At 44.2% G+C, this 17960-nt stretch overlaps 1 protein-coding gene across 2 annotated transcripts; it reads right to left on the reverse strand.

Moving 5' to 3' along the window:
- Positions 1-918: 918 nt before the first annotated feature.
- On the reverse strand, positions 919-3818 carry LOC127237123 (CD209 antigen-like protein 2). Of its 2 annotated transcripts, none has more exons than XM_051205187.1 (6): positions 3769-3818; positions 2932-2994; positions 2611-2688; positions 2221-2372; positions 1680-1792; positions 919-1328 (listed from the first exon to the last, which is right to left on the reverse strand). In XM_051205187.1, the coding sequence occupies exons 1-6, from the start codon at positions 3806-3808 to the stop codon at positions 1187-1189; spliced, it is 588 nt and encodes a 195-aa protein (XP_051061144.1). In that variant the 5' UTR covers positions 3809-3818; the 3' UTR covers positions 919-1186. The 2 variants fall into 2 exon arrangements, with proteins under 2 accessions (XP_051061144.1, XP_051061145.1); XM_051205188.1 differs by lacking the exon at positions 3769-3818 and adding an exon at positions 3358-3447.
- Between the last annotated feature and the right edge of the window lie 14142 nt (positions 3819-17960).

Below are 17960 nucleotides of genomic sequence, written 5' to 3' on the forward strand. Positions count from 1 at the left end.
AGTAAAACACTTCAGTCAACAATTAAGAATAGTCCAAGTATATTAAAGGTTCATACACAGGTAAGGCAAGGAATTCGTGCAGGGAACCAGAGAGGTAGGAGGTGCACAGGCCATCATCAGGCAGGTGCAGAGAGAGGGAGTGGTCCCTGAGCAGGGAGGTCCTAGTCCCAGGGACAGGCTCTTTCTTTGGTACTAGAACAGTGAGGGAAGCAAGGCAGACACCAGAGCAGAGGCAGCAGAGCAATCACATGATGTCGGGCGCCACCCAGAGGACTGAGGGAGAATTTTCCTGAGATGTTATAAAACTCCCTCAGGTTTCAGGACACCAGGGGGGAGGCTGAGCCTTGGCATCCCAAGGGAAAGGAGACTTTCTGGCTAAGTGACCACACGCAGGCTCTGCAGACAGCTTTCATGATCTAGAGGTGCATTGCGGAGCTTTTCCTCCTTCCGAGAGGCTCAAGGTGAAAGAGACACACTGACCATGAATGAATGTGAATGCAATCAGTGGGTGGATAGTACCAACTCAAAATAAAAACAAAACAATAACAACAAAACTGACTCTTCCAGATGTGGTGCTGCATGCTTTTAACCCCATCAATCAGGAGGCAGAGGCAGGTAGATCTCTGTAAGTTCAAAGTTGGCCTGATCCAGAGGCACATGAGATTCTGTCACAAAAAAAAAAAAAAAAAAAAAAAAAAAAAGGAGAAGAAGAAGGAAGACAGAAAGGAAACAAAAAGAAGAAAACAGAAAAGAAAAAAGCTTCACAACCAAAAGATAGCATAGACATAAATATCCTGGTTAATGTCAAACTTTCAAAGCTTTACTAATGAAGACAATGTCCAGGATTAGAGAATCCACTGAAGGGAACACATCAGACCATGTGTGAACTTTTGTTCATTCTTTTATTTTAGAGCTGGGGATGGAACGCAGAGACCCCCTTCTGCTACACAAGCTGTGTGTCATTGAGCTACACCCCAGACCCACATGTGTGTGTGACTCTCATGCGGGGGCCAAAGGCTGGGAAGAGCAACCAAGATCACCCACAGAAGAAGAGGGAAGCACTGAGGGGAGGGTGTCTCAGGGACTCTCAGGATCCCAGAGTGCTCTGAGCAGGGACACTGGGATGAACAAGGCAGCTGGAATTAGAGCATGGTGCCCCCAAGTTGCCTGCATGCCTAGGGGACCCTCAGTGACCAGGACAGGGATCTGAGGGCTGCTCACACACCCAGAAGTTGTTGGCAGTACATCTTCTATCATTCCACTTATCTTCTGCCAGCTCCACGCAGTCCTCATCCCCATCATTGTTGGGCTCCCCCTCTCTCCAGAAGCTGCAAACATTACTAGTTATCAAAGAGAGCCATCCTGCCCAAACCCCCATCCCCATCCACTACAGAGGTATTGGATCTAAGGTTTTCATGGACAAAGTCTGAGGACCAAGCTAGTGGACAGGAGTCCAGGGCAGGGTTTAGCAAAATGTGGGTCCTAATCTCAACTCAATGAGACTCAGCCCAGCAATGTAGGTTTGAGGGACCTGGCCTTAGGTCAAGGGACAGAATGCCCAGGGATGTGGGATCTTGCATTTGAAATAGCCATAGTGCTTTCCAATACCAAAGGCTGTATTTAGAATGAGGACCATCTCCCCGCCCGCTGTGTCTGGGCCATGGATTCTGAGTGGTCACCTGAGCTGGAGGGGGCTGTCATCCACCCACTTCCAGGAACCTTCACGTCTGTGGTCGCTGAGGCCAATCCAGGTGAGTTCATTCTTTCTGATGTGCCAGTATTTGAGGAATCTCTGAATGGATGCAGAGGTCAGGAGAGAGGTCTATGATGTCATCTCCATCATCCATCCACAGTCCCACCCTTCCCTGCCTCACATACAATTTCTTTCTGCACTCAAGCTTTGTGAGCTTAGTCCAGTTGTGTGGACTGGCACGTGAGTGCATGCCATGGGTGCAGATCAAAGTGCATGCATGTGGAAAAATGTTCAGTTATATCTCAGTTATATCCCAAGAGGGTCACACAAGAAGCTTCTCTGACTTCCTTCAGACCTAACCCCCCTCTCATGCCTTCCTCCCCCACAGGACTTCCTCATTCCATTGTGCTTCCTCCTACAGGAAGCCCCCCCCCCCAGGACTGCATCTCTTCCATGTCCCACAGCCTCCTGTCTGGAACCCAATCTCTAGGACAAAGTGATGGAAGGACTTCTGTGGCTCCACTCACTTGCTCTTCAACACTGTTGACAATCACCAGGTGGGCTCCAAGAGCTCTGCAGGAGGAGGCTGAGGCTTCCCAGCTGCCCAGAGTCTTGGAGAAGAGGTAGCAGCTTTCCTGGAAGAGCTCCCAGTCCCAGGGGCAGGGCCGGCACAGGCCAGCTGCAGAGCACACAGTGCAGTGGGTGTGCATGAGCTCAGGGCCTGGGTTCTCTTCTCTCTACCTTGGGCCCTGGAGCCCAGGCCTGGGCTTCTATTTCAGCTACCAGCTCGGTGCTCTCAAAACCCAGACCACAGTCCCCGGGCTCCATCCCGCCCACCTCAGTGGAAGCCCCAGAAGGTGAAGCCAATCCCTCTGCTGAGCCCTCTGCTCCCCCCTAACTCGGCCCTGGAGCCTCACCCAGCGAGGCATTGATCTGAGTCAGCTGCTGCCGGATCTGCTCCAAGCTGGAGTATGTCTGCTCATGAGGAACAGCATCTACAAGAAGAGGTTTGCAACAATTAAGCACCCATTGTGTGCCTGATGCAGAGCTGGACCCACAAGATCACTGTTGGTGGTCACAGTGACCATAGGAGCCCATGGCTCAGGCCAGGATACAGGACCTCACACAGATCCACGGCCTCCCACATCCTGCCACACACCCAGCATGCCTATGCCCGTGCTCCCCACCTCACACAGCCTCAGAGTCCTCTCCCACTCAGAGCCCCTGTCCCCCCTCACCCAATCTGGAGCTCCCCTGCTGATCCAGGGTCTGTCCCTGTGGGTATCCACGAATCCTGGAAACTAAAAAGAGGAGAGCACACCACACCCTCCATGAGCACTGGTGGTACCTGGCTGTGCCAAGTTCAGCTCCAAAGGGAAGCTGAGCCCCATTGCAGAGAGGGACAGTCAGCTGCCCCTGGTCACAGGTGAAATGAGGGATGGGCAGCTTAGATGTCCCAGCTCTGGTGAATTTGGGGGCTAGGCAAGGATCATCCCAGACAGGAAATCTTAAAGCTCAGTTAGTGTCTCATGCTAGAGTTTCTGTGTAACAAGTGCAAAAATAAAAGAGTAAACAAAATAAAAAACAGACAACCCCACAATAACAAAGCACAAAACAACCTAAAAGGGCTCCCCATCCCAGTCCCCAGCCGTTCCCTGTCTGACCTTGAACCAGGGTGGCCAACATCAGCACAAAGAGGCCTAAGGAGATGAGGAGCAGGAGAAGCCAAGGGACTCGTCTCAGACATTCTGCAGGATGGGCAGATGAGCAGAGCTGAGGTCCCAGGGGCAGATCCTGCCCTGCTGTGTTGGTTCTGCAGAGGACCCCTGACACCTTTGCCCCTGAATCACCCAGTACCTGGTGTGCTTTTGGAGCTGGGAATGAGACCCTCGGGGGTCGTTCTCAGCAAATGCCTTGCCTCCAAATATGACCTCCTTCTCTGAACGGGACAGAACACAGCAGCTGACCTCCAAAGCTCAGCCACCTCCCTCAACCCCAAGCTGGAGGCCAGGCCCATATCACCCTGGATCCTGGACCCAGCTCCCCTGAAAGCACCCAGAGGTGCCCAGCCTCACCATAGTTCTTTGGCTGCTGAGGCCCTGGCTCTCCTGCCATCTTCTGCCTCCTCACTCCCCCCTCTCCACCTCCTCTCTGCCCTGGGATTTATATAAGCCCATGGCCCTCTGGATCACCCCCTGTGAGGTCCATTCTTCTCTGACTCAGGAGGAAAAAAGGGAACAGGATGGGGCCATCCTCACCCCGGAAAAGTGTGGGGAGAGAGACATTGCTTGGCACAGCTGGAAAAGATGGTACTAGGGTGGGGGCTGGAGCTTGCTGCATATTTTAGTTGCAAGAGCTTGCAGCAGTCAGTCACAGTACATGTGCAGGTAGGAGTGGAGAGCAATGAACAGATGCATGCTAGTAGTCGGCTCATTTTCTCCTTTTCACCCTGTCTGGGATCCTTTGCCTAGGGAATGTTGCCACCCACAGTGCTTTCCTACCTCAACTAACCAAGCTAATTCTTCCTAAACTTACCCAGAAGCCTGTCCCTAGGGTGATCCTAACCTTTGTCAAACTATTCCTCTACAATTCACACCCAGTACAGGGACTTACATCTCCAAACAGGGGTTTCTATTTCTTACCCTGTGAAGTGCAATGATGTCTCTGTTGTCCACTGTCAGGCTGACATGTAGTGGAATGCAGAGGAGCCTGTGCAAATGACTCCTGCTTGGGTGGGCTTGGGCGGGAGCCTCAGACACTGTGCCACAAGATCCCTGTGGCACAGCTGACTCAGCTGAGGGCAGAGTGGTCCCTGGCATCCAGTTGCTTATAGATGGATTTTATTTTGTCGGTGTTGAAAAGAACACTCCACCTTGGAAGGAAGCTTCCCATGTCTTGGGGTGCTCTTGAAAGAAGTGAAACATTCCATCCTTTCCAGACCTGGATTGTGCAGTGTGCTCCTGGCTTCCAGCTGCCCGAGCTTCCACCCACATAAAGGTAAGCTCACTATAATGCAGCTGTCTCAGTCATTTCCACTCCTGTGTTAACCACTCACACACAGTAAATGCATTGGCTTACCAAGGTAGGCTTTGGTGGTGTCCAAATTTCAGTCTGTCATTAATTCCCCATCTCAGGTGCACAGTGTCATATCACAGTAGATGCCACTCTGGCTTTTCTAGATGACCTTTGACCTGTTATCCTCTCTGTCCCTCCCAGGTGACAAGTACTGCTGAAATTCAATGTTTCCAATGGGGCTGTGTTCCTCCCCTGTTTTGAGGGAAGACTTTCACAGCAGTCACACCACCCTGTAAATGTGTGAGATCACAGGACACATGGCTGGAAGGGGTCAGGGAGTTCTCTGGAGTCTCTCTTTAAAAAAAACAAAACACAAGAAAACAAAATAGAAGGCCCAAACATGACTGTTTGGAATAATCTTTGTGCACTGTGAAGATTTGTCATTTGGATGGGTTTAGTAAAAAGCTGAATGGCCAATAGCTAGGCATAATTTTTGGGGTAGAGAGGACAGTGGGAAGAAGAAAGGCAGAGTTGTAGGGAGATGCCATGAGATGCAGATCAAGCATTATAGGCAGTGCATAGATGAAGTTAAATGAGCTTCAGGCAGCACATAAACTAATAGAAATGGGTTAATTTAAGCTATGAGCTTGTTAGAAACAAGCCTAAGCTACCAGCTGAGCTTTCATAATTAATAAGAAGTCTCCATGTCATTTATTTGGGAGCTGGCTGGTGGGACAGAGAAAGACTAGCTACACATGACGACTTATAACTTCACTCATGTGATATTTGACAAAGGGACCAATAGCATACTGGAGCAAAGTCAACATCTTCAACAAAGAGTGCTGGGAAAACTGGATGCCCACATGCAGAAGAATCAAATTAGAATTGTATCTATGACTTCATACAAAAATTAGCTACAGATGGATAAAAGACATTGATTTGAAGCCTGAAACACTAAAACTGCTAGAAGGCAACCCTATAGAATATAGCTGTAGGAAAGGACTTTCTGAACAGGACTCCATTTGCTAAGGAATTAAAGTAAACAATTGGCAACTAGGGCCTCAGAAAACTAAAACATCTTCTACACATCTAAGGAAAAGAGTAAATTGAGTGATGAGGAAACCCACAGAATGAGAGGGAATCTTTGCTAGCTGACAGAGGATTAATATCCCAAATGTATAAAGAACTAAAAGGAAAAAAAAAAGAGTCAAGGAAACAAATGGCCCAGTACAAAGTGGCTAGGGTTCGGAACAGAGAGTTCTCAATAGGAGAAATTAAAATGGCTGAGAAATAATGACAGAAGTATCATCCTTAGAAATAGGAGGAATGCAAATTAAAACAATGTGAGCTTTTTACCTCACCCCAGTCGAGACAGGTAAGACAAACACATGACTGACATCAAGTGGGGCTAAGGGTGTGAGGAAAGGGGGCCTCACAATTGTTGGCAGGAACACAAACTGGTAGTCACTATGGAAACCAGTTTTGAGAACCCTTCAAAAGCTAAAATAATAAATCTAGCATGTGACCCAGCTATACCACTCCTGGGCACACTCCCAGAGGACCTGACACTTGCTCAACCATGTTTGTTGCCACTGTACTTACAATAGCTAGGAACTGAAAACAACCTAAATGTCCTTCGACAGATGAATAGACAATGGCAATATGGTACATACATGCAATGGAATACTATTCGACTACAAATAAAAGATGAATCATAAGATCCACAGGTAAATTAGTGGAAGTAGGAAAGTATATTGAGTGAGGTAACCCAGACCCCAAAAACAAAGGTCACATGTCGTCTGTCATTTGTGGTTTCCAGCTCCAATCCTCAGGTGTGAGTGTAGCTACAACCCCTCATCAAGGAAGCTTCTCTTTGCAGCTTTACAGATGATCACAGAAAACCAGAGGTCCATCTACATCACAGCTCACATCTATGGCTCAGGGAACATTGCCAAAGAGGGGGTGGAAATATTTTAAGATGCAGAATCCCAGGAAGTCTGCTATGAAATGGGCTCTCCTAGAAAGGACTGCATACACAAGACTGGAACAGTGCAATGTCAATGGCATATTAATGTGGAAGGGGGGAATTTTCATGGGGTCCCACCTCTAGACAAAGAACTGCAGGCCAATTATGACTGCTGGGAGAATGGGAATTAGCTTCCCTGAGGGATGAGCTCCCTTACTGGTTGTTCATTGCAGAATGGTCAGCCCTAAAAACACAAACATACCCCCCCCTGATTATGGGTCACAAACATACAAATAACAAAAATGAACTTAGCAGGTCGTACTTATATATACACATACATATATGTAACAGTAATAGAGAAAAAGAGGCTATCAATTTCAGGGAAACATGGGAGGAGTTTGATAGAGAAAAAGGAGGGGAATTTTTAATGTCATTATGTAATCAATCACTTTATATAAATATACACTAGTATTTTTTAAAACAATGTTAATTTTCAGTTAAATATCCTCTGACTTCTATATGCATGCCATGGAATTCAAATACATATATAAATGTAATTTTAAAAATATATTTTTACCGGGCAGTGGTGGTGTATCCCTTTTATCCCAGCACTCGGGAAGCAGAGGAAAGCATATCTCTGTGAGTTCGAGTCCAGCCTGGTCTACAAAGTGAGTTCCAGGACAGCCAGAGTTACACAGAGAAAACTTGCCTCAATTTTTTTTTCATTTTTTTAACTAAATAAGCTGACTTCTCTTGAGAAAACATGGTGGCAGAAAAAAAATGCTAAACAAAACCCACCAGCCAGAAAAATTGTATTTTCTATCATGGGAAGAAATAGCTTAGATGAATTTTGGTTTTGTGTGTGGCATGCATGTGTCACTTGCAACATGTGGAAGTCAGAGGACAGCTTGCAGGAGTGAATGTGTGTCTGGCAGACTTCTCAGTGAAGCAGAAGTTTTTAAACTGTCTGCCTGCATTGCCAGTTTGTCAGTCATTTTACTCATGCCCTGCAGAATGTCTGGCAGACTCTTTGTGGCCTATGGGTTGAATATGGATACTCCGCCATTACAGAGGAACTTTGAGTGACTGACCAGGCAGCGAGATGTCTCTGTCAATTCTAGAGTTTATGTATTATCCTTCTGTGGTCTTTGATGGAGTTGAAGATAGATAGTTATGATGATGCTTTCATTAGTTATGATAAAAGGTAAGACTTTAGACTCACACAGAATATTTTCTTTATATCTTGCTAAATGTTAATAGACTAAATATTGTAACTATAGTTCTTACTTGATAACTGTTTTATTATATATAAATTTACTATGTTAAAGTTAAAACCCTTCTTTTTATTTAGACAGAAAAGAGGAGATGATGGGGAATGTTCTTCTGTATATGTTTCTGTTATTGGTTAATGAATAAAACACTAATTGGCTAATTGGCCAGACAGGAAGTGGCAAAGCTGGGCAGAAACTTGCCACTAGTTAATCATAGAAGTCTGGAGGTCTGTACAGATGGGCAGGAAGTGATGTAGCTGGGCAGAATCAGGATATAAGCAGGAACAAATAGGAAACTGCTCTCTGCAGAGACGATGAACAGTCATCATGTAGCAGGCAAAGGAGTTGCAGGTCCAGCATTCCCCGGTAAGCCAAGATCACATGGAAATACATGGATTAATAGAAATTGGTTAATAATTAAGATAAAGCTAGCCAATAAGAAGCCCAAGCCATTGGCCAACAGCTTTACAATTAATGTAGCATCCATGTGTTCATTTGGGGCTCAAGGGCCAATGGGACCTGCAGGGCCAGAAAGCTCACATTACATTTCTCCTTATAACTTGTAGGTCCTAGGGATTGAACTCCATCATGCTTGGCAGCAAGCACCTTTATCCTCTGAACTAATTTGATGGCATCTTTTTGTACTTTTTCTCTGAGTTGAGTAAAATAAATGGCAGTTGACTCATAGCTGTCCCCTTGATGTGAACTGTCTAAAACAGGGAATCTCTTCACCTGCTGAGCCATCTAGCCAGCCCCTAAATGAACTTTGCAAATAGGAGGTTCAATGGTTTATAAACATAGACTCAGTGAAAGAAGGCAAGTACCAAAGATCACATCCTGTAAAAAACAAAACGGGTCAGAGGGCACACTTCATTTTTCTGCTGAACCCAATTGGAATGCAGGTACCCCAGAATGCTCTAGGGGGCTGCTTCAACAATGTAAATTAGAGGATCTCACCCATAGCTCTCCCTAGATCACTTTGCAGACTTCAGAGAGCCCCCTGGATCTTCAAGGAGAGCCTCCCGTTGCTGGGATAAAATACCCTATCAAAGGCAATGCAAGAGAAGGGGGGCAGGGAGAGGGGCATGGCAGCTGGGACCACCTTGCACCCACAGCCAGGAAGCTGAGAAAACAATGCTGTATCTCAGCTTGCCTTCTCCTTTTCTTAAGTTCAGGATGTCTGCTGCCTAGATAAGATATGTCTTCCCACCTGCATTAACCTAATCTAGGTAATCCTTCACAGATGTGCCCAGGGCTGTCTCCTAGGTGATTCTACATCCAGTCGTGTTGACATTATTAACTATCATACACTGCTCCCACACAGAGACATTGCATGAGTCAGTCCACCTTGTTTGTCTTATTGAGCATCAGGGCCCCCATTCACCCAGGATGCTCTGATTCCTGTATGCTACTATGTAAGTTCAAGAGCCTGTCTCACAGTCATCGTTTTCTTCATATTTGTGATTTCTGTCTCTAGGAGAGCAGATGGAGCTGCTGGCAACAGCACATCCTGCTGGCCTCAGCTGCTTAGAGAGCGGCAAAGAAAGCTGGTAACTCTGAGATCTAACCACATTCAAAGCTCAGAGCTGCGAACACAAAGGGAGCTATGGCTTACCTTCTTGCAATTTTTAAAATTACATTTAGTTCTTTATTCTGTCCATGTGCCACAGCAAGCACACGGAGGTCAGAAGATAACCTAGGTGCGTCCATTTTCCTTACACCTTGTATGACATGTGAATCCTTAGGTCACCAAATTTGGCAGCAAGCACTGTTACCCACAGAGCCATCTCACAGACCCATTTGCACTTTTTCTCTGAATTGAATAAAAACAAACTTCAATAGCATAATCCCCTTGGTGTAAATTGCCCAGAATAAGAAAATCCAGAGAGACAGAAAGTAAGTTTCATTTTCTGGGCCCTGGGAGGAGGCAGTAATGAAGTGTGAAGAGTTAAGTGGATTTGGGTTTTTCTTTGGGGAGATGACAAATATTCTGCAAATAGATAGCTGCCATTTGTGTGACAGCAGAAATGTTCCAGTATCACTGGATTGTATACTATCAGTGACTGAAATACCAAATGTCAGGATGCCAGAAAGATGGTTCAGTAGGAGAAGGCGCTTGCTGCCAAGAATGAGAGTCTGAGTTTGATCTCCAGACCCACATGGTGGAAGGAGAGAACTAACTCCTACAAATTGTCCTCTGACCCCCACGCTTACAGTGTAAGTGTGTACACATGTGCTCACACACAAAATTAATCTGTAAATGAGATGAAAAAAATTTAAACAGATGGGGACTAGAGAGATGGCTAGTTATAGCAATTGCTGCTTTTCCAAAGGAAACAAGTTTGGTTCCCTGCACCCATACTGGGTGACTCATACCATATGTAACTCCAGCTCCAAGGGATCTGATGCCCTCTTCTGACCCTTGCAGGCACATGCACACACACACACACACACACACACACACACACACACACACACACACAGGGTGATCCAACACACCTTGGCATAGTTAGCACCATGTTCTAACAAGTTGAGCTAATTGGAGGGAATGGTACTGTTTCCAAAGTCTCTGAAACAAACTCTGTGAGTTGTTTTCCTGCCCAGGTAATTGACAGGCCAGGTGGAGGCAATGGTATATATACCTGGGAGGCAGACCCGCCTGTGGGAGAGTTTCTTGATGGTGTTCATGGATGTGGAACAACCCAGCCTCACTGTGGTTGGCACCATTGTCTCAGCAGAGGACCCTGGACTACATAAAGTAGAGAGATGGCGCTGAGTCCTGGCATACTCACTTTGGTGCCTTTCTGTGTCCTCACTGGTGTGACTGTGAGCCCCTGCTTCAAGCTACTGCTGCTTTGACTTCTCCACCATGATAGACTGAACTCAAGAGCCAGAATAAGCCTGTTATCCCTTAAGTTGCCTTCATCAAGGTATTTTATCACAGTACAGGAAAAGAAACTGCAACAGTATGTCTATATTCTTTACCAAAAAGCTTCCTGCTATATAGTTATTTCATAATATTTCTGGGAGATCAAAAAAGTCATGCCTTCACCCAGGGCCAAAGGTTAAATTCAGGCCCTAGCCTCTTGACCAGTCTTCTGTGTCCCGGAGTTTCACTTCCTTGATTTTCACACTGTGGGTTAAGGAAGAGGTCCATCTCCAACGATGGTCAAGGCTTCCCTTTCTTCTTTTCCTTTTCTTCTGATACAAGGTCAGGTGTATCCCAGGCTGGCTTCTTACAGTCTATAGTGCAGAATGACCTTGAGGCCCAGTCTTGAGTGCTGGAATGGTAGGTGTGTGAAGTGCTGGGGACAAGGGCTTTACCAGCTGAGCCACATCCCTAGCCCCCCCTCCTGACACTTCTAATAAGGGTATATTAGCATTCCTGGTGGGACATTCCCAGTCTGTGAAATTCTGTCACTTTTTTTTTCTTTTTCATTGTTTCTTATTTCTGTCCTTCAGATTGAATCTTCTCAATTAACCTACTGTTCTAGTTTCTCAGGTATTTGTTACAATGAAGTGTGATAAAAATCTCTGAAACTGTAAGATAGCACTAATTAAATATTTTCATTTATAAGAGTTGCTATGCTCATGGTATGTATTCACAGCAATAGAACCCTTAACTAAAATCCCAGCTGGGTGGTGGGGGTCTGCTCCTCCACACTTGTCTCCTCCTCACCCACCAGAAAAAACTTTAAAAGTCCAATTTGTATTCGAAAAGTCAAGGGAGCATGGTCAAACTCCCAGTGGCCAACACCTTAAAAAAAAGTGAGTCCTTCCCTACTCTCACCCCCACCAGTAACCCTCTATTTTGAAGAACTACACTTCAGCATCTTTATCACAATTTTTAAGAGTTCTCTTCAATGGCTTTTTGTCTACATTGCTACATTTTGAAGGAGGAGGGGTTGTCACAGAAGCCTATGTCTCTCCTTCTTAACTGTGTGTCTAAGTCATTGATACCACTGAAGAAGAAGCTTCCCTGTCCTTTACAGTCAGCAGGAGCATAGACCACAGACGTCCACATAATATCTGGTGATGGCACAGTCTATGAACATCCACCTGGTCATGCCAGCCCATGTTCAGAGACCTCAGTATGGTCTCCAGTGGCAGTACAGGCCACAGATACCAACAGGGTCACCACCAGCCCATAGATATCAGCATGGATTCAGGCAGCAGCCCAACCCATAGACAACTACATGGCTTTGGGTGGTAACACAGGCCGCAGACATCAACTCAGTCCCCTGACTAAAGCAGAACCATGGACTCCAACATGGCCACTGGTAGCAGCACAGTCCATGGATATCAACAAGGTTTCAGGAAGCAGCACAGACCATGAACGTCTATATAGCCTTCAGTGGTAACAAAGTCTGGCCAGGCTTTGATGCCAACCTGACAATCACTATCAGTGACTCACATCCCTAGTTGTATCTTCTGATTAAAAATATGGCTTTAAAAAAGCAGAGGTTTGATGGCATAAGATAAGGTCTGACAAGAGTTTTGGACAGACTAAGATGGCAGAGAGCTGCATTAGTCTAAACCAGTGGTTCTCAGCCTGTGGGTCATGAGCTCCACAGGGGTCGAATATCAGCTATTTACATTGTGATTCATAACAGTAACAAAATTACAGTCGTGAAGTAGCAACAAAATAATGTATGTGGTCACCATAACATGAGGAGCTCTATTAAAAGTTTGAAGTATTAGGAAGGTTTAGGACCACTGTTCTAGATAAAGAATAACAGAGGCTGTAGAAACAGGACAAAGCTGTATTTAACCTTCTGTATATGTTTTCAAGGTTAGACTTAAACAAGTAACTAAAAACAAGTAAACTTTATTTAAAATCAAATATACTTAATAGTTAGCCTTCAAAAACTCTTCAGAGATCTGTTGAATATGACATTTAAAGTGTTAAGCAAAAAAAGCTTTCTGTGTTAAATTTAAAAAAAAAAAAAAAAAAAAAAAAAAGCTAGTTCCTAGTGGCAGCTCTAAGGTCTCTTCCAAAGAGGATGACTCTACCAGGATTGTTCTAACACTAACCATTGGGAGAAACTGCCCCAGCTCACCTGCCTCCTGGACCCAGCCCAGACTGTGGATAACCAGGACCCTGAGGACTGACCACCCCTCTTTGCCTCATCAAGGTAGGCCAGTTTCTCAAGTCCCTCACCCACAGAAAATCTCTGGGATCTTTTGGGTCTAGCAGTCAAAGGCCAATGCTACTGTGTAGGGCAGAAGAGTTAATGCTGTCCTACGTGACTGCTGGAGACTGAAGCCTCTCTGCCAAATAGGAGCCTATGATAATCATCCAGGTAGTGGTGTGTCTATTATTTTATTGATACTGAGACCATTCGTTTCATCTTCCTGCTCAGATGTATCCTTCTCAGATCTCTGATGTTGATTGCTAACTCTAGCTTTACCATTTTGGAAGCAGCTGCCTGGTCAATGCATTTCATACATGAAAATCAGACCTTGCTTTTTCTGTCACTATTAGGTCTTGTGGTGAGAAAGACAAACTCACCAAACAGGTTTCCATGAAACTTTTACTATTCCTCTATTTGAAAGAACTTGCTTTGCTCTCAGCTCACAGCTGCAGCTGTGCACTCGGTGTTCTCCACTCAGACTGATATGCGGCAGCAATCCTTACGATCCTTAAGCTCTGCCATCACCAGCAGCAGATTTGATGAGACAATTGGGAATTCTTAAAGGAGGGATTAAAGGAGATGTTAAAGGAGATGTTAAAAAGTGGGAAACATTATAACAGTGGAGTTAGAAGTGGGAAACATTATAACAGTGGAGTTAGAAGTGGGAAACATTATAACAGTGGAAAGAGTTAGGTCTCTGTATGATTAGACAATGTGTAGCTTAAAATGGAACAACTAAATGAAGGGATAATTAACTTAGATGGAATCTACATAATGTCAGTTATAAACATTATCGGTTTGGTAATTCATGTTTTATCCCTAAAGGAACCAGTTGAATATTTTTAAACATCCCAACTATATAAGAAAGTGGTATGTCCCTGCACTGACACTTGTGCCCATGGTATCTCTGTTATTGGAAACATTGGAGTTTGAGAACCTCTTCAGTGGCAACAAAACGAGCAGGTGCGATCATAATGCTAGAAACATGCATTTGTTAATCAGTGCATGTAACTCATCTCTAATGCTGTCAATTTAGGATGGCAACCTGATTATTTTTTGGAGAGGGGAGGGGGTTCAACAATTTAATGAATCTCATCTGCATTATAAAAAAAATTCCAACCTAATAATCCACCAAGAGCTCAGCTCTCTCCCTCCCTCACTTGGAGATCACAGCTAAGGGTCCTGTTATGATTCAATGAAGCAGAAGTGATGTTAACCTACCACTAGCCCTCCGTGGTGCCATCCTGGAGTCCCCCACTCTCAGCTAGCTCCTCCTCTGCTCCTCTCTCATTTGGACACTGCACTGCTTTCCGGGTTCCTTTTATTAACCACCATTGGGACCCAGGGTCAGTGTTAAAGTAAATAAATACAACCAGAATATTTAAAAAATACATCTAAAAAAAAGTTGATTGATGTGAGTGCCAAGATACAGGCCCTAGAAAAAGTTTCTAGAGAAAATAATGCCATTTTGATTGATAAGTTACACGCCTTAAGAGATATTCAGACAGGGGAATTTTTTATTTATTTATTTTATATAACCAAGTCCATTTAAATGAAAACAAACATTTATAGACAATATTTGGGAATTTGGGCATCGTTCTATCCAAACTACTTCCTGCTGGTAAGGGGCGCTGTCATGAGGGATTCTAAGAAGATTCAGAAATCCTGGCTGTAGTCTGCAAGGCTGCTTTGTCCAGCTGTTTTAAATGTAGGATCACCTGGTACTCTGTTTCAGGTGGTCTGGCTTGATCAAACCACATTAGTCTGGAAGGAATCCACAGCTTTTCATTTTCTGTGGAAACAAAAATAGAAATCCTTTTCCCCAGTAACTTGTCCTTCAACTTAAATTTTGGAGTCAAAGCATTTTTTTATTTAATTTATTATTTTACATGTCGATCCCAGTTCCCTCTCCCTTTCTCCCTCCTTCTTTTCCTCCCTCCCTCCTTCCATCCTTCTTTCCCTCCCTCCCTCCTTCCCTCCCTTTTACCCTCTCTACCCTCTCACATGCAGTCTAACCACCCTCCCCTCCCATCCCCCCACCCCAATTCCATATGTAGGGGAATGCCATCCAGTTGGGGTCATGTAGATCTGACAGGTCATGTGAAGTAGGGACTAGGGCTTCTCTCCAAGACAGAGGAATTTAAAAGAGAACCAACCTCAGCATTACATTGTAAGGTTAAAAAGGAATAACCCAAGGTTTTCAAACAACCAACCTTAATTTATCCAGTCACCTTACAGAAACCAAATATCACCAAGGCTGTGTAAGAGTCAACTGGCTTCCTGTGGGAATGTTAGATTTGAGGAGATTTAAAGAAGTGATAAACTCATATGCATTCACCTTTTGTGAAGCAGATCTTAAATTCATTGTCAACTAGTAACAGAATTGTCCCACAAGACTGAAAAGACTTGGTTCCAGCAGTATTAGAGCCTGATCCTCAACTGTAGTAGAGGACATGGTGGAAAGATGAAACTAGGACCATTGAACAATGAAGTAGGGCTAGACCAACTTCTTGGAGAGTGTAATTATACTGATTTACAAAGACAGTCTCTTTGGCTCTATGCTGTGCAGCAGCTTTGAATGCATGGGACAGAATTGAAGAAGTTGGAAAGAGAACTGAGTAATGTACTAAAGTTGTACAGAGCCCAAAATAAACCTTCACTGCTTTTTTAACAACGATTGATTTGAACTATAAATAGATTAATACCAAATTCAGAAGCTAGATAAATAATAATCAAAGCTCTGACTTTGAAAATGCTAATTCACAATGCAAAGGGACAATTGAGCCTTTAAAGGCAAGATCAACACCCATAGAAGAATGGATCCAAGATACAGTCAATATTGGATGTCATAACAATGAGATAATTGGAAAAGATAGGTAACTTCCAAAGGTTTGAAAGAAAATCAAAATGTTAGGTGTTTTCATTGTAACAAACAAAATCACCTAAATAGTGGTTGTAGACAAGGCATTCCTAGAAGCAATGTTTCTTCTAATCCAAACAGAAGGTACTTGCCTCCTGGAGTAAGAAGAAGGTAAGGGAAAGGTCGACATTGTACCAATGAATGTAGACAACAAGGGACAGACAAGGTAACCCTTTGCCATCAGAAAATGCCTTGGGGAGGAGGGTCACTCACAGGCCCCCATGTCAATGTTCAGTCATTCTCTGTCACCACAGGAAAAACTCCTTCCCAGAGCAATTAAAGGACCTTATGTCCATTGGAAAACACAAGCACGTGTGCGTGTGCACGCGCACACACACACACACACACACACACACACACACACACTGTTCTAGATGATGGAACAGCTTTGGAAAATAAAACAAAAATTTCAGGAGAAACCGTAAAGCAAATACTATTAAGATCAGATTTGAATGATTAGATGAGGTGATAGCTTATCAAACAGTGTGAGCATTCATTCAGTCTACACTAACTTGTAAGACTAACAAATGACTTGTTAGTCTTTTCATTGGATTATATGTAACTTGCCAAAAGGGAACCTCCCCAAAGTTAGGGCTGGAGCATGGTTTTGTTTTTTTGACTTTTCAGAAGAATGAAGGCATCTGGCTAAAGAGTCTGAAGACCACTGGACAAATGAGACATCTGAAGAAAAAGTACAAATCATCCAGAAAAAAAATGTCCCAAGAAAAAGAGTAAATTGATCTATTATATGTCACATCTCCTACAGGACAAAATTTCATAAATGTTCCCAAATGCTTGTTTCGCTGTTCTCTACAGACATCTAATTCAAATGGCCTTTTGTAGTCCTGGTTAAATTAAAAATCAAAACTGGTTTTGAAGTTGGAGCATAGTTCTCTCCTTCTCTAAACCAGAGGTCCCATAGACTGTCCAAGCCCTAAAACTGACACTCACATTCAGGGGGTCTGAGTCTGTCTTGTGCCAGTTTCCCAGCTGTTGCACTGGGGTCCATGAGCTCCTACTTGCTCAGGTCATCTGTTTCTATGGGTTTCCCTAGCATGGTCTTGAGCCCTTTGCTAATCCCTCCTCCCTCTCTACAACTGGATTCTAGGAGTTCTGCTAAGTGCTTGACTGTGAATCTCTGCTTCTGCTTCCATCAGCTACTGAGTGAAGACTCTATAAGGTATTTAAGGTAGTCATCAATCTCATTATAGGGGAAGAGAATTTAAGGTAGCCTCTCCACAAACAAAAGATCTTATACAAGGTGGACAGTAAAGACCAAGGTTGTCTTCTGCCCCCCATGTGCACAGCATGGTAGAGGCACACCTCCATCCACACATAACACACATACACACACACACACACACACACACACACACACAGACACACACGAGTTTTTAAAATACAAAGATATACTCGGTGTGGTGGTACACCCCTTTAATCCCAGCACTGGGGAGGCAGAAGCAGATGGATGTCTGTGAATTCCAGGCCAGTCTGATCTACATAGAGAATTCTAGGCCAGCCAGGACTACACACCTTGTCTCAATTAATTAATTAATTAATTGAGAATCTACTTCTGAGATGAGGAAGAGAGACTGGAGGTAGGGCAGCTTGGAATTCCATAGTGCTTGCTCTTCTGAGAGGTTTGAGGTTTGTTTTGTTTTTTTCTAAATGCTTACTGGATTACTGTAAGCTTTTGGATCATTTCCAGGGTTCTGGAAATAGTTGATTCTGTCAAATCTTACTGGACTTTTAACTATGCTTAAGGAAGGGGGAATTTCACTGTCGTTGTGCTGATGTTTCTTTTTCCTTTAGTGCTTAGTCTGTCTTTGATTTGGCCAGTAGAAGCTTATTGGGTTTGCTGCTGAACCTTTCTGATATCCCCTAATTTTTTTTTTTTTTTTTTTTTTTTTTTTTGGTTTTCTTCTTCTGCCCCGTTAAGATGCCCCAGCTTTACTACTTA

This window comes from Phodopus roborovskii, unplaced genomic scaffold, assembly GCF_943737965.1.
Source record: "Phodopus roborovskii unplaced genomic scaffold, PHOROB, whole genome shotgun sequence".
Classification (NCBI taxonomy): Eukaryota; Metazoa; Chordata; class Mammalia; order Rodentia; family Cricetidae; genus Phodopus; species Phodopus roborovskii.

Excerpts from the sequence above, each read along its gene's own strand:
- LOC127237123 (XM_051205187.1), bottom strand. The coding sequence starts at position 3,808 with ATGGCAGGAGAGCCAGGGCCTCAGCAGCCAAAGAACTATG. Across the intron at positions 2,995-3,768 it reads TCAGCAGCCAAAGAACTATG|TTTCCAGGATTCGTGGATAC; the intron begins GTGAGGCTGGGC and ends TCCTCTTTTTAG. Across the intron at positions 2,689-2,931 it reads GCAGGGGAGCTCCAGATTGG|ATGCTGTTCCTCATGAGCAG; the intron begins GTGAGGGGGGAC and ends CTCTTCTTGTAG.